Source organism: Coffea eugenioides, chromosome 1 (genome assembly GCF_003713205.1).
Source record: "Coffea eugenioides isolate CCC68of chromosome 1, Ceug_1.0, whole genome shotgun sequence".
NCBI lineage: Eukaryota > Viridiplantae > Streptophyta > Magnoliopsida > Gentianales > Rubiaceae > Coffea > Coffea eugenioides.
In genome coordinates this window covers 39,770,506-39,796,409 of record NC_040035.1, presented here as the reverse complement: position 1 = coordinate 39,796,409, position 25,904 = coordinate 39,770,506, and the positions used below count along the sequence as shown (strand labels likewise).

At 36.0% G+C, this 25,904-nt stretch overlaps 3 protein-coding genes and 1 long non-coding RNA gene across 4 annotated transcripts; 3 read left to right on the top strand and 1 right to left on the bottom strand.

The window, feature by feature from the left end:
* Positions 1–882: 882 nt before the first annotated feature.
* LOC113750330 lies at positions 883–8,319 on the bottom strand. The gene is made up of 3 exons (XR_003464652.1): positions 8,299–8,319; positions 2,629–2,633; positions 883–996 (listed from the first exon to the last, which is right to left on the bottom strand). It is a non-coding gene; the product is annotated as an uncharacterized LOC113750330 (long non-coding RNA).
* Positions 8,320–8,812: 493 nt separating this feature from the next.
* LOC113772475 (receptor-like protein 32) lies at positions 8,813–10,411 on the top strand. The gene has a single exon (XM_027317078.1). It carries the CDS (start codon positions 8,813–8,815, stop codon positions 10,409–10,411), a length of 1,599 nt encoding a protein of 532 aa, XP_027172879.1.
* Positions 10,412–10,502: 91 nt separating this feature from the next.
* Positions 10,503–11,619, top strand: LOC113772466 (receptor-like protein 9DC3). The gene is made up of 3 exons (XM_027317068.1): positions 10,503–10,506; positions 10,667–11,319; positions 11,415–11,619. Exons 1-2 carry the CDS (start codon positions 10,503–10,505, stop codon positions 11,314–11,316), a joined length of 654 nt encoding a protein of 217 aa, XP_027172869.1. The 3' UTR covers positions 11,317–11,319; positions 11,415–11,619.
* An 11,537-nt stretch (positions 11,620–23,156) lies between these two features.
* On the top strand, positions 23,157–25,564 carry LOC113772458 (receptor-like protein 7). Its single transcript, XM_027317054.1, has 2 exons — positions 23,157–25,240; positions 25,464–25,564. Exon 1 carries the CDS (start codon positions 23,157–23,159, stop codon positions 25,209–25,211), a length of 2,055 nt encoding a protein of 684 aa, XP_027172855.1. The 3' UTR covers positions 25,212–25,240; positions 25,464–25,564.
* Positions 25,565–25,904: the final 340 nt, after the last annotated feature.

Genomic DNA, 25,904 nt, shown 5'->3' with positions numbered 1-25,904 from the left:
TGAGGTCATTTTACATAATACTGTAAGACGCTTGTGTAGATATTTTCGAATGTTAGATGAACCTGTGGTAACATGCAGAACCACAGAGATATAAACAATAATTTAAAGCTCTTTTTATTTTCTTTTTTCTTATTGCTTTGTGGTGTGGTGGGGGTCGGGTTTGAACATTTCATGCCAATTTGCTGAGGTCCGTGGAATAAGTGTTAGATAACTAACTAAGATGTTGAAACTTGAAAATGAAACTCATGTAAGCAACTTGGATAGAATTTACTCTTGAGTAGACCTGAAAATGAGAGGACCAGCGCAATTGGCTTCAGATATTCCACCCCAAATGGTACGACAATTTTGAGAAAAAGGGAAGGGAAAATTATTTCAAGAGAATGGCCTTTGATCAAAACTACCACATAAGGAACTAGGATGAACAATTTTACCGGAGAAGAAAATGCATCTTTCTAAAAAATTTCTTATAGTTTTCTAAAATAAATCAATTCAAGCATCACACTATAGTTCTGTGTAATTTCAGAAACAGTTATCTTGATAGTTTCTAAAAAAATTTTAAATTTTTTATTTTTAATGACAAAAGTTAACTAGTTTTATGAGTTCTGACCATTAAAATTATTTTCTCAAGAACAGTCCATTAAAATTACAGTCCTGTTGCCTAATGATTAATTCCACATGCGACTTTCAACTTTCTGCTCTCATACGTACATAATAACTATTAGAATTAACATTAAAAGTCAAGTTTTTTTTTTTTCACATCCGGCACCTTTATATAAACCGTTATGCTGATCATAAATTTATCAAGCAAGAATGAAGAGACAAATAACAGTTTTTAGTGCTTTACTTTTCTTCTTTCTATTGCATCCTCAAGAAGCCATCTGTTTCACTTTCTTGGGAGATCATTTGTGCCGTCATGATGACGCTGTTGCACTGCTTCAATTCAAAGAAATGTTTAGCATATCAACTTATGCTTCCTGTGACCATTCATATCCAAAGCTGACAGGTGCCGAACCTGTGCAATAATAAATACCTACTCGAGAAAAATACAGATTTTGTATATAGCGGTGAGTAGGGTCGAATCCACAGGGACTGGGGATAATTCGTTTCTTCTAGAGTTCAAAGTATGGGGGGATTTTTGGATTAAATGCTAACTAAATAAATTAAATGCAGAAAATAAATAAAAGAAATAATTATTGGAGAACCTTTAGCCAAGGGTACACTTCAGAAATGGTTCATGCACTGATCATTGATTCACAGATAATTCCACATTTATTAATAGATCAGTTATAGTTGTCATGCACGCGATAAACAACCAACCTTTCCTTAATTTCCCGATAGTTAAGGTACGACCGTTAACTATTTCTCTAACCCAAAAACAACCCTAGGTACGACCGTAGGATTTAATTTCTAGATTGCATTAATAATTAGAAAGGCCCAATCCTAACTAACAAACACGCTACGAGGGTTTGTTTAAGTTAGATCGTATGCTCCCCTGACATAAACCCAATTACGCCAGTTGCTACTGAGATAAAGATAACGAACAATTACGGATTCAATTATCTCTATTTAGCAAAATAGCCTATGTGAATAATTAAATATTGCGCATCTATTCAATCACTCACATGAGCTATAGCAATTAAAAGCAGGAAACATATAAATACCAATAAATTAAGGAAACAATTAAAATAAATTAGATCTCACAGTAATTGTTGAACCAAATCTTCAGTTGTCCCCTTGACTAGAATTGAGAGGTTAGTCCTCCATTAATGGAGAACAACCATGTGGAAGAATAAAAACTAAACTATGCTAAAAAAAAGGTCCACGTAGCCTTTCTTACGATTGTCCTTATATAGCCAAAGGAAATGACTAAAGCTATCTATCCAGTGGTCCCCACGAATAAAGAACAAAAACAACTCTCAAAACTCCCTACGTTTCTTTCCTTCCAAAGCTGAAAATGACTCAATGCTTTCCCGTGGTCCCCGCCGCAGATTCTAAATCAAAGTACAAAAGGCAAGGCCTCTTGATGTTTCCTCCTCTTTTTCGTCTTTCATTGCTCTTAGGACTCTTAAGTACTCAAGACACTCCCAATTAGCAGAAGAAATGCAGTCCACGTATATCACCATGTGGGCCAAGTCTGTGGCTTATTTGAAGTCTCAATTATCTCCAAAAAGTCCCTCATTTTTGTATTTTTCTGCTCCATTCCTGAAATGAGATTCAAATACCAAATATAAATATATATTTAACAATTAAGCAATATTTGGCAAGGATAAAAAGGGAAATTAATAATAAAATAACCAACAATTAACACCCTATCAATTCCCCCCACACCTAAATCACGCTTGCCCTCAAGCATGAGAACAACAATTGAACACCAAAATTCGACCATGGCCGTTACTCCAACTACCGTATTGCCAAGACACCAAGAAAATCATATATCAAGCGACACAGGTCAAGATCCAAGAAAAATCACTCCGGTTAGCATCTAAACTACCAACTCCTCCAATTTCAAGCAAACTAATCTAAGAAAAAGGAATGGTTGCTCACATTTATCAGCAAATGGTCCAACTATTAATCCAAATCTCAACATTAACCCATAGATCGGTAAGCTGACTTTAGACACACACTTACACAACCTTCACCTTTTTTTTTTATCACGTTTTTCTATTTTTCTCTTTTTTTTTTTTTTTTTTTTTTTTTTTTTTTTTTTTTTTTTTTTTTTTTTTTTTTTTTACTATTTTTTTTCTTTTTCAATAATAACAAAAGACTTAGTTTCTAGCCATTAGAGCCTTTTGACGCGAACTCCAACATTTGATAGATGGAGGAGCCCGGTTACTCAGCTCCAATCGCTACGAGACCATGCACTCATAGCAACTACTACCTTTTGACGCGAAAATCAACACTTTAGGTGAAGATCCCCGGTTACTCAGTAGTAATTACTAGCGGAGTACAGTCAACTCTTATTTACAATCATATAACACAACAACTAAAAATAACAGCAGCCAGCCTCAAATTCCAAACATGGAGAACTAAAATTAATAATTGGACCAATTCACATAAAGAATGCCAACAATCATTCCCTATGCCTAGAAAAGTTAACCAAAAATAGGAAAAGTTAAGCAATCATTGATATTCACCAACGAGATATTCCTGAACTCAGCCACATCAACTTGATACCCTTTTATTAATAAAACTGGGCAATAGCAGAATTAGAGACAACAATCCGGTATCAAAACTTGGTATTCATTTAAGGACTGACCACTAGAAAAAGAAAAGAAAATTAAATAAACGAAAAAGGAGATAAATATCAAACTAAAACAAAGGAAAAACCTCTAGAACCTAAAAACTAAAAATACTAGCACCCAAAACTGACCCCCCCCCCCACACCTAAATCACACATTGCCCTCAATGTGATAAACTAACAGCAAAAGGAAGGAGAAGGGCAACGGTACTTCCCTGAAATCGTCAAAACAGGGGCGGGTCGGGCGGAGTGCTGCCAAATTCTGCGCCATGTTATGCAAGTCGATATCAATGTGGGTCACTCGAGTCTCCAGTCTCTCAACTGTCATCGGAAGTTGGAGCCAGTCGTCGGCCCCTGGGGGAGGATCGTGGCTTCACCATGGTAACTAGCAGGCAACCCAAACAATAAAATGCACAAGGCAGGCTCCTAAAATCTATACGAATACCCCAATACTTATAGCAAATGCAATTGACGAGCACTTGTGGTCCCAATTCAGTCAGATATAGAAACAAAGTAGTCCAAATGTGCAACAACTGCTCCAAAGACTTGAGTAATTAAAATTGATGGGCAGATTACCCCAAGCAAGTCAATTAGATGCAACAAAATGAGCAATAGGCAATGGAAGTGTCACAGTAGCTTCCCAAATCAACAATCAACCGCAGAAAGTAGCTACCCACACTATCAGAACACAGCTCCCAACAATGCAACAAAAGAATCAATAATCACAGGAAGCCCCACTATTGTAAGAACCAGCAAATGCAATTCAATAAGCAATGATATCCGCAAATGCAGACAAATACCAAACCTTTCCCCACAAAATCTCAGTAAATGCCTCCCAGAACCTCTTAAAACAGCCACAAGAACCTCTTAAAAATCGCAACCGATGGTGCACCGAAGCAGCAACTAAATGCCCAACCCAAAATCGCAACAAACGCCCAACAAAAGCAGCAAACCCCCAAAATCAACTCCCAATAATTTCCAAATAAGAATAGCTATCAGAGGGTCTAGAAAATATCAATCTCAAGGGCTAAAAGAAGTCCCAAACTAATGAATTGGGATAGTAACTATGGCCATGAAATCAGCAATCAATGCACTAAGTATTAAAATTGCTGGATTAAATAAATGCACAACTTTGCCAACTACCATTCAGCAGAGGCCCGAATAATTTAGCAACTTAAATCAACAGTCATAGGGCATCAAGAATTCAGCAAATTAATTTAGCAGGGACCGAAAACCAAAGTTCAACATTGAACCCAAAGTCTGTGCCCAATTCAATCTAGAAATATATTCCAGAAATAGTACTCCAAATATAAGTAATTTATCTTAGAAAGTTGGCCAATAAATTGGGAAAAACAAGTACCTCCGCCTCATACCAGAGACACCAAGCAGATGGCCATGGGTGGTGGAGCAGTGGAGCAGCGGAGGAGCTGTTGGCCGTGAGCTGGTGACGAGGTGGAGAGAGAGCAGAGGGAGGTTGCGGCGGTTGGCAGGAAGAGGCGGTGGGCGAAACTTCGTGCGCGGGAGCAGCGCGCGATGGTGGCTCTGGTCGGGGACGAAGCTGGAGGAGAACTGATGGTGGTGCGAGGTGGTGGCCGCGGCTGTGGAGCGTGGGCGGAGAGGAGCTGGACGAGCGCCGCTGCAGGAGAGGAAGAAGGAGCGCTGGCGGTGGTCAAAGGCGCTGGTGAGTGGAGGTGGCGGGTGGAGCTTGAAAGGGAGAGTGAGGGGAACGGCGGGCAGCTCCGCGGCTGCTGGTGGCGTCGCGAAGGGAGAGCAGGGGAGGCGGCGAACGCCTCTGGTGTAGCTCGAGCTCGCGCGCTGGTGGAGAGCTGGTACTGGAGCAGGCCGTGGGTGAAGCTTGGAGGCGGCGGCTAGGTGTGGCTGGGCAGAGCTGGTGGCGTGGGCTTGCGGCGGCGGACAAACGAAAGAAGAGAAGGAAAAGTGGAAAACAGGGGAATAGCGGAGAAGAAGAAGAAAAGGAAAGGAAAGAAAGAAAAGAAAGAAAGAAAAGAAGAAGAAAGAAAAAGAAAAGAAAAATAACAGCTTTCGGTCTATTTTTGTTTCTCTTTTTTTTTTTTTTTTTTTTTCGAATTGAAATTTCAAAAAAAACGAATTGCTGAAAGAAACTAAACTGAAAGTGAAGAAGAAGAAATAATTTTTTATATATATTATTTTCTTTAAAAAAAAATTTTTTTTTGTTTTTGTTTTTGTTTTTTTTTTTAAATTTTCAAATTTTGAATTTTTGAAGGAAACACAGAACTGAAAAAGGAAAATAAATTTTCTTTATTTTATTTTATTTTATTTTTTTTCATGTTTTGGGTCGTCAAACACCGCGTGGGCACGCCAAGATTAGTAAACGTCCACTGACCTCAAGAGACCCAAACACCGCGTGGGCACGCCAAGATTGACAAACATCCTCTGACCTCAGGAGATACAAACACCACGTGGGCACGCCAAGATTACCTATTCTGGTCATAGTGAGGAAACATCAAGAGTGATTAGTACCCAAGTGAGAAACGACATATTTAAGAAATTGAACACAAAAATAACAAAATCAACAATTGGGTTGCCTCCCAAAAAGCGCCTTTCTTTAATGTCTTTGGCTAGACATGCTATGCTTGTTCACGGAGGATAAAATCTTGTGGCTCGGTTCAATGCTTCATCTTCAATGTGATCCTGGTAACCCTCGTAAATAGAGTAATCCTTGAGCACACGAGTTGCGGGCTTCCATGGACTAGTAAATGGTGCTAAACAAGTCAACGATAATTTGCATTCTCCATTAACTCCTCCATCACATGCATTCTTCGGTTCAAGATATTTTTCCATTGCCACTCTTAATTTATTCCTGTCATGAAATTTCAAATTTTCTGGTATAATAAAATCAATTTCAGTAACAGGAATTGAAGAATAGGAGTCAGGAAAATATTGATTAAGGAGTGGAGAAGATGTCACCGCATTTGGAGATTGTTCATTGGATTCATTCACTTGAATGGGTTGCGGTTGGGATTCCATTTCTTCCTTTTCGGCTTCTTTTTCAATTGCATCTGTAGATTTTTCATTTTGACACTCTTGCATCTCCTCATCACTAGTCAAGCAAATTGCACTCTCATTTTCTTCAAAATCAACAATGATTTCCGAGGACAATTCTTCCATTTGAGAAGCCAATCGATTCATTTTGGATATCAATAGACATAGTTGATCTGCCAGATAACTCATTGGATCCTTCATCATCTCATTCCTCATTTGTGTCTCCTGTTGGAATCGGTATGTATTAATAAATAATTCACCCAATTCCTGAAAAGACATACCTGACAAGGACGATGGTTGTTGAGACTCTTGCTGTTGAAAATCCATTGGCCCGGTCGCATAATCAAAATTGGAATTATCCCACCATCCTTGATCATACCCGTTTGAATAAGGGTCATACTGCATTTGATATTGGGGTGGAAAATCTCCAAAAGTATCAATTGGAGCACTTAGATTATCTTGAAATGCGGGGCATGTGTCAGTTGAATAACCTGAGTCAAAATAAGTTCCACAATTTGCACTATCCCATTGATCATTAGGAAACACGTGAGTCTCATAACCCCATTCAGGAACAAAGTCCAGTCTATTATCAAAATATGGAATGTTAGCAGCCATAAAAAAAAATAAATAAATTGAAAATGAAAACAAGGTGAACTAAAAAAAGAAACAAATTAATCTGACACCAGTCCCCGGCAACGGCGCCAAAAATTGACAGGTGCCGAACCTGTGCAATAATAAATACCTACTCGAGAAAAATACAGATTTTGTATATAGCGGTGAGTAGGGTCGAATCCACAGGGACTGGGGATAATTCGTTTCTTCTAGAGTTCAAAGTATGGGGGGATTTTTGGATTAAATGCTAACTAAATAAATTAAATGCAGAAAATAAATAAAAGAAATAATTATTGGAGAACCTTTAGCCAAGGGTACACTTCAGAAATGGTTCATGCACTGATCATTGATTCACAGATAATTCCACATTTATTAATAGATCAGTTATAGTTGTCATGCACGCGATAAACAACCAACCTTTCCTTAATTTCCCGATAGTTAAGGTACGACCGTTAACTATTTCTCTAACCCAAAAACAACCCTAGGTACGACCGTAGGATTTAATTTCTAGATTGCATTAATAATTAGAAAGGCCCAATCCTAACTAACAAACACGCTACGAGGGTTTGTTTAAGTTAGATCGTATGCTCCCCTGACATAAACCCAATTACGCCAGTTGCTACTGAGATAAAGATAACGAACAATTACGGATTCAATTATCTCTATTTAGCAAAATAGCCTATGTGAATAATTAAATATTGCGCATCTATTCAATCACTCACATGAGCTATAGCAATTAAAAGCAGGAAACATATAAATACCAATAAATTAAGGAAACAATTAAAATAAATTAGATCTCACAGTAATTGTTGAACCAAATCTTCAGTTGTCCCCTTGACTAGAATTGAGAGGTTAGTCCTCCATTAATGGAGAACAACCATGTGGAAGAATAAAAACTAAACTATGCTAAAAAAAAGGTCCACGTAGCCTTTCTTACGATTGTCCTTATATAGCCAAAGGAAATGACTAAAGCTATCTATCCAGTGGTCCCCACGAATAAAGAACAAAAACAACTCTCAAAACTCCCTACGTTTCTTTCCTTCCAAAGCTGAAAATGACTCAATGCTTTCCCGTGGTCCCCGCCGCAGATTCTAAATCAAAGTACAAAAGGCAAGGCCTCTTGATGTTTCCTCCTCTTTTTCGTCTTTCATTGCTCTTAGGACTCTTAAGTACTCAAGACACTCCCAATTAGCAGAAGAAATGCAGTCCACGTATATCACCATGTGGGCCAAGTCTGTGGCTTATTTGAAGTCTCAATTATCTCCAAAAAGTCCCTCATTTTTGTAATTTTCTGCTCCATTCCTGAAATGAGATTCAAATACCAAATATAAATATATATTTAACAATTAAGCAATATTTGGCAAGGATAAAAAGGGAAATTAATAATAAAATAACCAACAATTAACACCCTATCAAAAGCCAACACGTTGGAAAGCAGATACGGATTGTTGCAATTGGGACGGCGTCACATGCCACAACCTCACCGGTCGTGTGATTGGGCTGGATCTGAGTTGCGGCCAACTTCAGGGAGTCATTCATCCAAACTCTACCCTTTTCCATCTTTTCCATCTCCGTCGCCTCAACCTTGCTTTTAATGATTTTACTGGTTCACGGATTTCACACCGATTTGGCTCGCTGAAAAGTTTGACCCACCTCAATCTCTCGTATTCAAATCTTCAAGGTGAAGTTGTTTCAGAAATATCACACCTGTCCAGCCTAATTTCACTTGATCTCTCTGCCAATGATCTTCTAAGATATGAACCTAGCAATTTTGAAGTGATGCTTCAAAACTTAACCCATTTAAGAGAGCTGTCGCTTTCGTATGTGAACATCTCATCCGATTTGAGGGTGAATTTTTCTTCATCTTTGACGTATCTAGATCTCTCATATACTAAAATAACAGGTAATCTACCAAGTAATGTTTTTCATCTGCCGAATATGCAAGTTCTCTTGTTGGGTGGCAATGAAAATCTTACTATTAGTTTATCAAAATTGAACTGCAGCATTTCTTATTCTTTGAAGCAGTTGGACTTATCGCGTACAAGTTTCTCTTCTGCACTGCCAAATTCAATTGGGTGCATAGGGTCCTTAAATTCTTTGAATCTAGGATATTCTCAAATTTCTGGTGTCATTCCTGAATCAATTGGCAACCTTACACAGCTTACTGAATTGTTTCTGGATGGTAACTATCTTCTAGGGAAAATACCAAATGAATTTTCCATTTCACAAAAGATAAGTACGCTGTCACTAGGTCACAATTTATTGTCCGGGAAATTTCCGAAGTCACTTCTCAACCTTATGCATCTTGACTTTTTAGATCTCTCTAGTAATCAACTGACAGGAGAAATCGGAGATTTCAAAAATAGGTTACCATCAGAGATTCGGTTGCAAAATAATCAACTAACTGGTTCAATTCCTCCATCAATTTTTACTATTCCGACCCTATCTCACCTTGACCTTTCAGCAAACCATTTTAATGGCGTTGGGCAAGACTTGTTTGTGGACTTCAATCAACTTCAAAAGAACCCTCTTCAGACCGAAGCCCCATGGCACACTACAAACAATGTGAGCATTTCCTATCCAGATTTCGCGTACTTGGGATTGTCTTCTTGCCAGATAAAGAAATTTCCAGAGTTTCTTAGAAATTCAGAGAGTTTAGTATTTCTGGACCTCTCAAATAACACGATTCTTGGTGAAATTCCAAGCTGGTTCATGTCCAAGACTTTTGATAAGTTGTTCTACTTGAACCTTTCGCATAACTTTTTGACTAGTACCATAGGCCAACTACCCGTTGCTTCATCTATGGTGTATCTAGATGTGAGTTCCAACTCACTTCAGGGCCAAATACCTTCTTCTATCTGTGATTCAAATAATCTTGGTATTCTTGATTTGTCAAATAACAATTTGTCTGGCCTAATTCCTCAATGCCTGGGAAACTTCAGCCAGAACCTAGACATTATGGATTTGGGAAATAATAGGCTTTTTGGCACCATGCCCACAACATTTTCAAAAGGCAACTCTCTACGGTTTCTTATGCTAAAAGACAATCAATTACAAGGGCCACTGCCACAATCTTTAGCTCATTGTAAAGATCTGGAACTCCTTGATTTAGGGAACAACAAGATAGATGATAAATTTCCAATTTGGTTGGAAATTCTTTCTAATCTGGAGGTCCTAGTATTGAAATCTAATCAATTTCACGGAACAATTGGCAGTTGTCAAACAAAAAGTCCATTTCCTCGGCTGAGAATAATTGATGCATCCCACAATGAGCTCACTGGTTCTCTACCTGAAGACATTATCAGCAATTTCAATGCTATGAAAAGTTCAAAGCATCCGCAAAAGGAATTAGTCCAGTATATGACGGGAGAAAGCTTTGGAGTTTATTATTACATCCATTCTGTGGGTTTGTTTATCAAAGGGGCAGAGTACAGTCTTGAAAGAGTCCTAATCATGGTTCAAAGTCGTGGTCGCGGTCACGGTCGCGGCCTGGAACGTTCCACATCGGTTTCGGCATATTGGTCGCGGTCTCGGTGAGACGCAAATTATAAAGTATTTAATATTTTAAAAATTATTAATAATATAAAAAAAGTATGCTAAACAAAAATAATAAAAAATAGCAAAAGAAATGGGCGAGTCAATCCGTCACGGTGTAACTCGGCCAATTTCTCGTCTTGACTCGGGATAATTCGGAGTGACTCGGCCGAGTCAATCCATCGCGGTGACGTCTCGGCCGATTTTTCGGCGAGTCAAGTATCTCGGTATCGTTTCGTCACGGTATCGTATCGGTAGGGGCCGAGACGGTGACGACTCGGCCGAGACTTCGAACCATAGTCCTAATAGCTCAAACAGTGATTGACTTCTCAGGCAACAGATTCGAAGGACAAATTCCAGAGATTATCGGATTCCTTCATTCTCTTCAAACACTCACACTCTCTCATAATAACTTCAGTGGTGGTATTCCTAGGGCATTAGGGAATTTGAGTATGCTTGAATCTCTAGACCTCTCGTGGAACCAACTTGAAGGAACCATTCCTAGGGAGCTAGTGAATCTGGATTTTCTTGGATTCTTAAACCTTTCTGAAAATCGTCTAGTTGGACCCATTCCACGAGGAAGGCACTTTGATACATTTGGAGATGATTCATACAGAGGGAATTTGGACTTGTGTGGATTTCCGCTGGCCAAAGATTGTGGAGATACAGAGGCACCACCACCACCAGCCACGCCATGGGAAGCTGAACAACAATATGATGATTCTGAATTCTTTGATGGGTTCACCTGGAAAGCTGTTCTCCTGGGATATGGCTGTGGATTAGTGCTCGGATTAGTTATGGGAGGTCTCATTTTCTTGACTGGAAAACCAAGATGGTTTGTACTGATTGTCGAAGAGTCGTTCAAACCGCGAAGGCGACCGAGGAAATGGATCCACATACGCACTTAACTGGTAAGCAAAGCATTTTTTTTCTACCCCCTATTATCAAATAATTGATGTTATTCCTTTGCATAATTACCAATTATAACATTATCCTTTTTCTTTAGTTTTTCCCAGGTCTGAAAAGCTTGACTTCTAATGCCCAGGTCTATCCATGGAGTGGAAATAAGGAAAATATTTGGTTCTCGTGGTTTTCCTTGCGGCTGAATCTGTAGGTTTATAATTGTAAGCAAGAAGACATTTCAATGGATAATTACTATTAATTGTATTGAAGGTTGTCCGGTGCAAATTATGAGAATGATCCATCGAAAGTTTTTGGTTGTGCATTTTTTTATTGAATACCTGCATTCACTAAAAGCGGTAACCTACACATGAAGCTACACAGTTCATCTCTTTAAAAAAAAAAAAAAATTCTTCATTAACCTACTCATGTATATCCTTTTTCTTTATGGTTCCTTGCCATTTTATCTGTAGCTTTATAATTGAAGGCAAAAGTATGTCAGTATGGCTCGTGCGTTGTCCTATCTTAAAATTTCAAATTAATGAAATTTGTAAAGCTTGAAATCAATTAAATTTGGAACATATTCCACTTCAATCCTACATTATGGAGTGTGAAAGTAACGACTTGGGGTGCCACCATAATTACTCAAAAAAGTAAGGACAATTTTTGTTTTTTTTTTGGGGTATATTACACTATCACGATCACTGGCCAATGTGAAAAATTGGAAATCCTTGATGTCAGGAGCAATAATATAAGTTCCAACATGGCTAGAAAATCTTTAACATTCTAAGTCTTTGAGTCTGAAAGCTAATGGATTTCCGGAGCCATTGGCATGTTCAAGAATCAAATTAGATTTACAATATTGTGCATTGTTGTTTTCTCCAACAATGAATTCAGCAGATAGTTTCCAACAGTTGCAGAACTGTGATTAGGTTAGGCAAATATGAATTAATGTTTGTGCGGGCCAACAATTATGATCAGTACTTTATGAGTTTAGTATAGGGGTTGAAAACTGATTTCAACAGATTCTCTCGTCTCTATTCCCTTAACATTGTGGAATTTTTTTGATAAAATTTGCACTAATACCAGAAATTACATCATCAAATATATACAGATATCAAAGAACATATTTGAAGAAAGGATACTCCAAATCTGAAGAACTATAAAAATTACGTTGTAAAACTCCAAATTTAAAAAATGAGACAAAATAATTGTAAATCTACGAACATCCGTACATGATGTCAATCGCCAGATCTGCTGATTAACTGTTTCAAATCCAGATATTATAGTGAGATTTGCCGAATAAATCCAAGAAATTTCAGATTCGATAAACAAAATCTAAAAAACTCATATCTAATAAAAGAAAAATAAAAAAATTATCAAAAAACTTTCACTAGAAATCTCTAGGATAGAATAAACTCACATTAAAAAGATTTAGTGATAGGTCATAATTTGTTGCTAAATTAATAATTATTTTTCCCTTGATTTTAATCATATATTATTTTAATTGATAGATTCTACTTATATTTGGTTAATGGTGCCAATTGTAGGAAAATGAGCAAAACGTAATTAAAAGTGATAATTTTTCAATTAATTTGATGGTGGTACGTTTGGGACCTACATTCAAGGCTAGAAGGTCGGGATTCATATTGGACAGTCTCCCAATCCGAGTCAACTTCCTAATTTGTTAGCTGCCAGGACTCTCCTTATTTCGGGGGATCATTCTCAAGGAAAAGGAAAGGTGGAGAAAATTAATTTATAATAGGAATCTTTTTAAGAGTTGGATTGGTATTAGGAAACCAATCAATTAGGTAATTGGGAGGAGGCAAATTCGGCAGCAATCAATTAAGCATCTTCGTAGCTAGAGACGAAAAAAAGGCAATAGTTAGCATTTCCTTGTCTTTGATTTGCTTTGCCCGGATTAGAGGGAGAAAAAGCCGGATCCCGCGGGATTAAGACTGGAGCCAGCAACAAATTCGAGTGATCTTCTTTTGACAGGGAAAAAAAGAGAAAAATTGTTTGCTTTGGCTGGTTGGCCGATTTTGGCCAGGAACAATTATTTGCACGGCTGGTTCTCCATTAACCATTAATGGAGAACTAGCTTCTTAATTCTAGTCAAGGGACAACTGAAGATTTGGTTCTGCAATTACTGTGAGATCGAATTAATTTTAATCGTTTCCTCATTTATTGGTATTTATATGATTCCTGCTTTTAATTGTTATAGCTCTTGTGTATGATTGATTAGTGCGCAATAATTAATTATTCATATAGGCTATTTTGCTAAATAGGGGTAATTGAATCCGTAATTGTTCGTTATCTCTATCCCAGTAGCAACTGGCGTAATTGGGTTTATGCCAGGGAAACATACGATCTAACTTAAACAAACCCTCGTAGCGTGTTTGTTAGTTAGGATTGGGCCTTTCTAATTCTTAATGCAATTTAGAAATTAAATCATACGGTCGTACCTACGGTTGTTTTTGGGTTAGAGAAATAGTTAACGGTCGTACCTTAACTATCGAGAAAGTAAGGAAATGTTGGTTGTTTATCGCGTGTATGACAACTATAATCAATCTATTAATAAATGTGGAATTATCTGTGAATCGATGATCAGTGCATGAACCATTTCTGAAGTGTACTCTTGGCTAGAGCTCTCCTAATTATTTCTTTTGATTAATTATTTTCTGCAGTTAAATTATTTAGTTAGCATTTAATCCAAAAACCCCCCCCATACTTTGAACTCTAGAAGAAACGAATTATCCCCAGTCTCTGTGGATTCGACCCTACTCACCGCTATATACAAAATCTGTATTTTTCTCGAGTAGGTATTTATTATTGCACAGGCTCAACAACCTGTCATTTAGGAAAGAAGAAAACTCTTACTAGACAATCTTATGTTGAGACGAAACTCTCACTAAAAAATCCTATAAGAGATTTTATTCACACAAATAAAAAGAAACTATAGAGAGGGCATCTCCCATGGACAAAAATTAGAAAAATCTGATCTCTCTCCCATAAGAAGGTTGAAGGGAGTTTTAGTTAAAGAGAAAAAAGAGAGGAGCAGGAGGGAAGAGCTTGAGCTTAATTGAACAAATTGTTAACATTGTGTAGTTTAAATTCATTGAATCGTCAAGTATCTTCCACAATTAAATTGAGGGAAATATTTTAGGGTAATTTGCTTTGCTAACTACATCACTTTCAGTTGCATTCTCAGAAATCTATCACAGATCATCCTATGGGGTGAATTCCTACAGAGCGAAATCAACATATGTTAGAATAATACGTAGAAACTAATATGTTGAATAAATACAAAATTACATTTCCATTTTCTGCCTAACCAATATTATACAGACGTAGAACCATTTCCTAAGGAAAATGGTTTTTCTATGCAAAGCAATATTACGAGTGTCAGTCGGGCCTCAAGACTCTGACCTTTCATAAATGCTCTCTAACATATTCTAATTTACAAAATCATACTTTTGTCACTTGGGCCTTATGTAGGAATTTCAACAATGTTGAGTAGAAGTTGGATTCATGGGTCTTCCATGGAATGCATTCGGTTATTACACTGGGAGGAAAATGATACTGGATCCGGGAGCTACCCATTCTAGACTAATCCCTGTTTCCCTTAAACTAACTAATTGTAATAGGTGGGAAAAAAAAATGGTTAGCACAAAGTTGCCCTTCAAAAGAGTGATCACTTTAATGTAATCCGGACAAAAATTGTAAATATACATTCCCTTCAATTGGAGATTGTTAAGAAGGAAAAGTAGGATGCTTCATTTTCAATTTTAACAACAGAGCCTTTTATTTGCTATCAAAGAAAATTATTCATAATCTAATATATATATATATATATATCCTTATATTATATAAGAACGAATTTAGGTTTTTAGATTTCAACCGCAAGAGTGGGGCTATTTTGGGGATGTGAGAGTGTTTGAAGTGTAATTGGAACATTGAGTACAAGTCAATATAGTTTTAATTTCACTATAATTACTTATATAACCTTTCAGACATTTAAGGTTAGGGGCAGATTTGGTATGTTATAATGTTTGGTGTCAAGTTGAGTATCAAGTATGTAATGATCCCACATCGGCTAGGGAGGAAGTCCTGGGGCTGCTTTAATAGCCTGTAGTGGTCTCTCCCACCTGACCGAGGCCTTTTGGAGGGGTGCTGGGCTTCTTGACCTGCGGGTTTGGGCTCTTCACTTGTTGTGGGTATAACCCCACCTCTAGGAACAAAACCCACGGCCCAATGGAGTGGTTAACTGTGGGACAATATTGGTCAGGGGCGTTAGAGTTGGTATCAGAGCCGACTCCCGACCCCGGTGTGCCAGCGAGGACGCTGGGTTCCCTAAGGGGGGTGGATTGTAATGATCCCACATCGGCTAGGGAGGAAGTCCTGGGGCTGCTTTAATAGCCTGTAGTGGTCTCTCCAACCTGACCGAGGCCTTTTGGAGGGGTGCTGGGCTTCTTGACCTGCGGGCTTGGGCTCTTCACTTGTTGTGGGTATAACCCCACCTCCAGGAACAAAACCTACGGTCCAATGGGGTGGTTAATTGTGGGACAATATTGGTCAGGAGCGTTAGAAAGTACATCTGAATTAAGCTTGTGTTTTAATAAAATTACATAAAAGCCCTTTTAATCATTTATTATACTAACATCCAAGCCTTCCAATTTCCTGAAACCTTTCTCATCCGTTACGGAATTAATTGGATGTTTACATAATTGGATTTTAATTACAATTAATTAACTTAATTATTATCTGAACAATCATTATCATATTTATGCCCCCATGTTTAGCCGATACCCTTTCTTCTTTTTCAGTTTCACCCCTTTGGTTTTATTATGGCTATTAAATATTTGGTGGAATGCGTAGCTTTTCCTTTAAATTGAGGTGAGTTCTTTGGGTTTGTCTTCTTCGATTGTAATTTTTTTTTCTGATAATTGGTTTATTCAAAAACTCCATATAGTTTGCTTTTTGATACTTCTAATTCCAAAAACTGACTAATTGTATTGTTTCCCTTAGTAGATTCCAGAGATTCTGTCTCTGGCCAAAGTACAATTTGAGATAATGTTGTCACTTTCTAAAATAACCAGAGAAGCAATTTTATCATCTTCTCCTCCTCGGCCAACGTATTATCTCTTTATTTAAGCCAAATAACCTTATTTCTCATGAACTTTCTCCTATTGTTCTTGACTCCAGGGATCTGTTGACTACATTCCAGCAGTTATGGTTCAAGTAGTTATTTTTTCATGTAATATGATTTGGAATTCAGCTTGTGTTTATTTTAATTGGGAATTTTATGATTTTAAAATTTATTAACTTAGAATTTTGTACTTCATTGAAACTAAAAAAGAAAATTAATCATGCTACATAGTACTAAGATGTCATTTGCACTCTATTTGCTTTCCATGTTATGATCTCGTTCTTGTATTCTACTGTTTATATAGTTTCAAATACAAAAAATTTGCTTTTTATGCTATCTAAAAGAATTTGTAGTGGAACTTGATGAGTTTAAATGCTTTAGCTACAACACCATTTTGATTGCATTGTATTAATTCATTTACTCATAATTGTATGTTGTACAATGATAAATAATTTTTCTTGATTTGATTGAAGCAACTATTATCTATAGTTCAAACGAGTCAATTAAGTAGAAATGCTATATTGGATACTTATACAAGTAAACATTGGAAAATATCATTAAGCAGTTTCTACCTATAGTTTGCAATTAGAATTCATATGAGGAATTTCTTCTGATTTTAGTTACCATTTTCTACAATTTCAAATTTAGAAAATATTATTTGCACCAATTTTTTATAATCAAGATAGTTCTAATTCAGATCTTTAACAATTATGCAGATTTGAACTTATTTATGAGATTATAAAGAAATGCTCCTAGCAAAAAACACCAAATCTGAATAGTTCTGCAAAACTTTGAAAAAGACCACTTAAGTTTCTTATCTATCTATCATTTTTGGACATTATTATCTCTGTAAGAAATATGTGATTAAGTCGTATTATGCCCACCAAATTATATAAATAGTTAGTCAAAAATAAAATTATTTTAGATTAGATTAGACGCAAAGTGATTGATGGATAAACTTGACTTGATAATTCAGGTTGAGTTTAAGTCGAGGGAGAAATCAGAAGCATTGCTTGAGGGATCTTTCACGAACATATATAGATTCGAGAGATGAAGGGTCCAATTGATACTTTAAAATGTTTTATCATCTTAGATAAGTTTTAGAAGAGACCTTTGGATACTTTTCAATTGTACTTCAAACATTCTTACATTTTCAAAATACCCTTATCTTTGCAATTGAAATTCAAATATAACCTTTGATCGCAACGGATTCTTATATATTATAACGATAAGGATGTCTCGTTGCACATTATTTTTATTGACTCACTATGTAACTTATGATTTTTCTATTAAAATCACATGATAAAATCATCATACTTTAGTTCCTATACTACAAAATATTAAAAAATAAGTATTAATTATCTTGAATCACAAGCACCAAATTCCCGCGCATCGCGCGGGCTGTCCCTCCCTAGTATATATATATATATGATTGCTTTTTGTATTAAATATCTTACTACGGCATGAGCTAGGCACAAGGTCAACTCATAATAATTAATTTGGATGTCAATGTTACCTAACATTTCTCTCTTGTGAACCCCTTAATTTATTTCTCAATTATGCCTATAAATCTTTATTTACAAAACATTTGCAGCTTTTTCTGATACATTTACAAGTCATAATAAGGGAACATTTCAAACAATTGCTACTTTGTATTATGCATGCACGTATGTATGTATGTATGTATACAAGAAAATATTTAACAGTTCCGTGAAAGTTTTATGACACTCAATTCAAACATTAAGTACACTTAATATCAATTAGTTACTTATTTGCTCTTAAATTCAGTATAAAAAATTATCCTTCACTTTTACTTTAACGTCATTTGGTATCAGTTAGTTAATTTGTTCATAAATTTAATATCATGGCAATCATTTAGTGTTCATTCTAGTCATTATCTAAAGTTAATAATCTTGATTCTATTATTACTTGCACTTGATTATTATTTCATATACTCACTATGAAGTTAATATTCCTTATGTATGAATATAAATATATGTAAATATTCCTTTTATATGAATGTGGATATTCCATAGCTATGAATCTAAATTTGAGCATCCTAGCTGCTCGCGCGTGGTGCAAATCCACCTACAACAAACAGGCTACTAGCCTACTTAAAAGTCTCTACTAGGAATCATAAAGCTCCATTAGTGCAAGTATTAGTGTGAAAGCATATGTAGAAAGACTCTTATGTATGTAAATATATATAATAGTTTACTATTAGCCTGAATAATCTCTATTTCTTTTTAACTTTAATACATTGAATTGCAGGAATGCTGTATTTTCTATAAATTAACTAAGATTATAAAAGATGAAAGAAAAGTCAAAACTTAAAAGTCTTGCCGGCCCAAAGAGAATAGGTCGTTTTCAAGGTTTTCTGAACCCAGATTGTACTCTATATCCCTAACTAAATTTAACTGTTAATGAATTGCATTCGCTTGGATTAGAGATTATTGGGAAACAAAAGTAGGATCCTTTGCCATCGAAGAAAATTACGCATAATCTACTATATATTTGTTATCTAACTGATTTTGTACTGGATATCTTACTACTTCATGAGTTATGCAAAATACTAAATTTTAATATCTATTTTGCTGCACTTTTTTTTTCTCTTATGAACCCTTTTATTGCTCAACCATGCCAATAAATCCTTAGTTGTAAAACTTTTTTAGCAACTAAATTTCTAACACTTTGCATGTAAAATTAGAGTACCATTCAAGAAATATTTCAAACAATTGCTATCTTGTATTAATTACGTGTATATTTCCGGATTAAGAAATTTCATAGATCCACGAAAGTTTCTATGAAAATCAAATTAAGCATCACACTGCTCTTGTATAATTTCAGAAGCTTTTATCTCCATAATTCTTTGAAAATTCTCCAGAAATTTGGAGACAAATGAAAGAATGGTTTGCACTATGCATAACATATAAATCTTTTAAGCTTTTAAATTGTGTTTCTCAATTGCTACTTTAATATGGTCCTGATATAGACAAGAGGAACAAGAATATTCGTAGAAAGTCTTCGTCAACTATGTCATGGAAGTCTTGAAGGAGCATGGCCGGAAGGCTCTGCAACATTATTCAAGTCATTGTTATTTTTCCACTATCCATAAAAGTAAGGATAAGTTGAATTCGACCACATTTCTTCTCAAAGACTGAGTCAAGACTCAAGACAGTACTATGAGAAGTCCAGTAATTCACGTATAAACGTGCAACTAGTATTCGGTACTGTGTTGATACAACTTTGAACAAAATTTATCAACTAAAGATGCAGATACAAAATCTTTTGATAATATCCAACTTTTCTTCCTTCTACTGGAGGCTCATGAACTCCTCAGTTTTTCTTTCCTGGAAGATCATTTTTGCTTCAATTTAAAGACATTTTTAGGACAAAAGCAGCAATTGGTCCTTCCTAATTTTGTGATCTCCGGGTCTGTATTAATTTGCAAAGATGAAATCTTGGAAAATCAGTACAGATCGTTGCAAATGGGACAGTATCAAACAATTATAAGTTGTCTTAATATTGTGAATTGACCCTGCATTTTAGAAACTAAAATTTTCAATACGACTACTTATAAAATCCCATATCATAGTATGACTTCACATTTTGTGGCCAACATTTGAGTTAAAAAGGTGAGTTAAGACGTGAATCAACGACTAAGCCCCAAAAACATAGAAATTTCTTCACTAACACATAATTTCCCGGAAAAAAAGAAGGAGAAAAGATGATATTGTCCTCGGCATGTTTAATGGGTTGTAAGTCAACAGTATTATCATTGGCGTTGGCGTGTTTAATGGGTTTTTGGCGTGTTTAATGGGTTATAAGTCCCTAACCTGCATTATTGAAACTCGAAAGTAACATCCTTTTTACACCCATTTGGCACAGCATTTGGATAGCATTTTAATTCTAAAGGAGTAGCCTCCTCACCATTATCCATTCTCTCAAATTTTCCTAAATATATCTTTGGATAATAAACACATTTATAAAGTAATTTTCAACAATTGACTTTAGCTCTTTTACAACATGTTGCACATGTGCCATTGTGCGTTACAAAAAGTAAAATATTGACTTCTTGATGCTCAATTTTTAGTTTCTGTTACAAATACATGAAATTTAGTCAATCTTTTGCTACTGCTAAATTTTTTTTTATCAATCAACTGCATTTAAATTGAAATTGGAATAATATTCAACTAAAAATTATGAGCCAAATGAGGAAAGCTTATAGTTGTTAACCCAAAATAGTAAATTTTTTGAAATTAAACTTTCTTTACTAACTAGTTGCATTAAAAAAATTAACATAATTCATACTAATTTTTTCTTAGTAAGAGGAAATGACTATATCTACTAACAGATAGCAGAATTGTGCTATTAACTAATACGGCAGGCTATATTCAAAAGAATGAGTTTTCATCTTTCAACTTACAACTTCTAATAAATAGCATAACAAAATTATTTGCTATTTGGAAAGAATACACACTATGCTACCCTATGAAAATGAACACTAGAATAGTTAACATTAATTTAAGAGTAAATCTTTCCTATACTGACGGTGTATACACTATCAGTGTTGGATTCATGACATATGTGCAAATATTGAATTTCAAATTCAAATTTTGCATAGTTATCATTCATTCAACGCTGATAGTGTATATACTGTCAGTGTAGGAAAGATTAATCCTTAATTTAACTTGGCAAAAGAAAATATAAGTGTGAGGTACTGACCATGAAAATAGAAAAAGAACATCAATCCCTTTTTTATTTTTTGTCTTTTTTATATATCTTTTTGAAGCACATCTAGTTTTTTTATTTTACATAATACTGTAAGGGGCTTATATAGATATTTTCAAACATTAGAGGATTATGTGGTAATATGCAGAACGACAAACATATAAACAATACATTAAAGTTTAAACCTCTTTTTTCCTTTCTATTTTTTTTTTTTTTGGGTGGGGTGGGGTTTGGGGATTGAACATTTCATACCAATTTGCACGTTGGAATGCAGAATTTTTCTTAAGCATGCCAAGACTTTTCTGAGGTCGGTGGAATAAGTGTTAGATAACTAACTAAGAGGTATCTTCTTAATCTAAGGATGTTGAAACTTGAAAGTGAAACTCATGTAAGCAACTTGGATAGAATTTACTCCCGCGTAGACCTAAAAATGAGAGGACCAGCTCAATTGGCTTCAGATATTAATTCCACCCCAAATGGTACGACAATTTTGAGAAAAAGGGTAGGGAGAATTATTTCGAGAGAATGGCCTTTGATCAAAACTACCACATAATGAAACAGGATGAAAGTTTATACCGTATAAGAAAATGCATCTTTCTAAAAAATTTCTTATAGTTTTCTAAAACAATTTTACAAAGAGCTTTTTTTTTCCCCTTAAAGCAGCTAGTAAGGTTTAGAATCTCTCCTAAATTGCAAAAATAAGATACTTATGAGCATTATCTCTAACACTTACAACTCTCCCTCTCTCTCTCTAAACTGTATGAAAGTTTCTATAGAAAGACTTCTTTTTATGAACTGTTAACATCTCTTATCAATCTGTTTCTTCAAATGAATTGCTAAAAATCGCCAGTTACACAATCTAATGTTTTACAATAAATCATTTAAACAATTTTTTGTTCTGTGTCACTTAACCTTTTCTCTTATGAACCGCATTTTTTACTCAATCATGCAGCTAAGTTTTTTTTTTTTTTATTTACAAGCGTTTATAACAATTTAATCTTTTACTTTAAAGTATTATAGTTACATTTCACTTAATAAAGGAGCGTGATGGAAATATTTGAAACAACTTCAGTGTAGTATCCTTCGAAAATGTTTGTTTCCAAATAATGGAAATTTTTTTTATAATTTCGCGAAAGTTGCTAAGAAAATTAAATCAATTCAAGCATCACACTAGTTCTGTTTAATTTCAGAAACAGTTATCTTGATAGTTTCTAAAAAAATTTTAAAATTTTTAATTTTAAAAAAATCTAAAAATATATATATATTTTTTTTTAAATTTTGAATGACAATAGTTTTATGAGTTCTGACCATTAAAATTATTTTCTCAAGAACAGTCCATTAAAATTACAGTGTTGGCTAATGATTAATTCCACATGCGCCTTTCAACTTTCTGCTCTCATACGTACGTAATAACTATTAGAATTAACACTAAAAGTCAATTTTTTTTTCACATACTTCCACCATTACACCCTGCGCCTTTATATAAACCGTTATGCTGATCATAAATTTATCAAGCAAGAATGAAGAGACAAATAACATTTTTTAGTGCTTTACTTTTCTTCTTTCTATTGCATCCTCAAGAAGCGATCAGTTACACTTTCTTGGGAGATCATTTGTGCCGTCATGATGACGCTGTTGCACTGCTTCACAGATTTCACACCGGTTTGGCTCGCTAAAAAGTTTGACCCACCTCAATTTCTCCTATTCAAATTTTCAAGGTGAAGTTGCTTCAGAGATATCATACCTGTCCAACCTAATTTCACTCGATCTCTCTGACAGCGAGCTTCTAAGATATGAACCTAGCAATTTTGAAGCGATGCTTCAAAACTTAACCCATTTAAGAGAGCTGTCGCTTATCGGTGTGAGCATTTCATTCGATTTGAGGGTGAATTTTTCTTCATCTTTGACGTATCTAGACCTCAGCGATACTGGAATAATCTACCAAGTAATGTTTTTCATCTGCCGAATATGCGAGTTCTCTCGTTGGGTGGCAATGAGAATCTTACTGTTAGTTTACCGAAATTGAACTGCAGCATTTCTTATTCTCTAAGGCAGTTGGACCTGTCGCTTACAAGTTTCTCCGCTGCACTGCCAGATTCAATTGGGTGCATAGGGTCCTTAAATTCTTTGGATCTAGGATTTTGTCAAATTTCAGGTGTCATTCCTGAATCAGTTGGCAACCTTACACAGCTTACTGAATTGTCTCTAGATAGTAACTCTCTTAGAGGTAAAATTCCAGATAAATTTTTCAATTCACAAAAGATAAGTATGCTGTTACTTTGTTACAATTTATTGTCCGGAAACATTTCAAACTCACTTCTTAACCTTACGCATCTTGAACGTTTAGATCTCTCCAGTAATCAACTAAGCGGTTCAATTCCTCCATCAATTTTTATCATTCCGCCCCTATCTGTCCTTGACCTTTCTTCAAACCATTTTGTTGGGGTTGGACAAGACTTGTATGTGGACTCCAATAAGCTTCAAAAAAACGCTTTTAACAGTGAAGCACCATGGAACACTACAAACAATGTGAGCATTTCCTATCCAGATTTCACGTACTTGCGATTGTCTTCTTGCCAGATAAAGGAATTTCCAGAGTTTTTTAGAAATTCAGAGAGATTAGGTGTTCTGGACCTCTCAAATAACGTGATTCATGGTGAAATCCCAAGCTGGTTCATGTCTAAGACTTTCGATAAGTTGCACAACTTGAACCTTTCGCATAACTTTTTGGCTGGTACCATAGACCAACTACCTGTTACTCCAGATCTGGCGTCTCTAGATGTGAGTTCCAACTCACTTCAGGGCCCAATACCATCTTCTATCTGTGACCCAAGTCTTCTTAGGATTCTTGATCTGTCAAATAACAATTTGTCTGGCCCAATTCCTCAATGCTTGGGAAACTCCAGCCAGCAGTATCTAGAAGCTATGGATTTGGGAAATAATAGGCTTTTTGGCACCATTCCCACAACATTTTCAAAAGGCAACTCTCTGCGGTTTCTTATGCTGAATGACAATCAATTGCAAGGGCCATTGCCACGATCTTTAGCCAATTGTGAAGGTCTGGAACTCCTTGATTTAGGGAACAACAAGATAGATGATAAATTTCCAGTTTGGTTGGAAATTCTTTCTAATCTGGAGGTCCTAATATTGAGATCTAATCGATTTCACGGAGCAATTGGCAATTGCCAGACGAAAAGTCCATTTCCTGTGTTGAGAATTATTGATGCATCCCACAACGAGCTCGCTGGTGCTCTATCTGAGGAAATCCTCAGCAACTTCACAGCCATGAAAAGTTCAAAGCATTACCAAAAGGGAGTTGAGTATATGACAGGGTACATATCTGTTGGCAGAGGAGGACCTTATTACGTCCATTCTGTGGGTTTGGTTATCAAAGGGGTGGAGTATAGTCTTGAAAGAGTCCTAATAACTCGAACAGCAATTGACTTCTCAAGCAACAGATTCGAAGGACAAATTCCAGAGATTATCGGATCCCTTCATTCTCTTCAAACACTCACTCTCTCTCATAACAACTTCAGCGGCCCAATTCCGAAGGCATTAGGGAATTTGAGCATGCTTGAATCTCTGGACCTCTCTTGGAACCGACTTGAAGGAACCATTCCTAGGGAGCTACTGAATCTGGATTTTCTTGAATTCTTAAACCTTTCGGAAAATCGTCTAGTTGGACCCATTCCACGAGGAAGGCATTTTGATACATTTGGAGATGATTCATACCAAGGGAACTTGGACTTGTGTGGATTTCCGCTGACTAAAGATTGTGGAGATACAGAGACACCACCGCCAGCCACGCCATGGGAAGCTGAACAACAATATGATGATTCTGAATTCTTTGATGGGTTCACTTGGAAAGCTGTTCTCCTGGGATACGGCTGTGGATTAGTGCTCGGATTAGTTATGGGAGGTCTCGTGTTCTTGACAGGAAAACCAAGATGGTTTGTACTGATTGTCGAAGAGTCGTTCAAACCGCGAAGGCGACCGAGGAAATGGATCCACATACGCACTTAAGAAGGGCAATGCAATAATTTACATAACTGGTAAGCAAAGCATTCTTTTTCTACCCCTATTATTATGAAATAATTAATGTTATTCCTTTGCATAATTTATTTTTTCCTCAATCATAATAGCTTTTAAATCTTATCGTTTGGACAGAAAAAAAAAAGCTTTTAAGCTATTGTGATTCTATTAAATTAACTGATTACTGAACTTCGTTGGATGATAAGTTTTTCGTTGGATTAAAGCTTGAGTTGTAATGCCCAGGTCTATCAATGGAGTGGAAATAAGGAAAAGATTTGGTTCATTTCCAGTCGTAAGTGCTGTGTATTTTAGGCTGGTTCCTAAAATACAAGTCTCAGAGCCTTGTTTTCAAGTGTTAGGCTGTGTATTTCATTTCTCGTGGTTTTCAAGTCTCAGAGCCTTGCGGCTGAATCTGTAGGTTTATAATTGTAAGCAAGAAGACATTTCAATGGATAATTACACTAGTAATTGGGTAAGTGGTTCAGTATGGACCATTCTCATAATTTGCACCGGACAACTTTCAATACACATCTGAAAAATGCTTTGGCAAAAAGTTTGTCCAAGAAGCATAGCGAATTAATTATTACTAAAAGCGGTAACCTACACATATTCGATCACTTTCTTTTGAACATGCAATCAATTTCTTGCCAAACGGAGCGTTTAAATACGGTTCTCCGAAGTTAG

Coding starts and splice junctions, on each gene's coding strand:
- LOC113772458 (XM_027317054.1), top strand. CDS start 23,157: ATGCGAGTTCTCTCGTTGGGTGGCAATGAGAATCTTACTGTTAGTTTA.
- LOC113772475 (XM_027317078.1), top strand. CDS start 8,813: ATGCAAGTTCTCTTGTTGGGTGGCAATGAAAATCTTACTATTAGTTTA.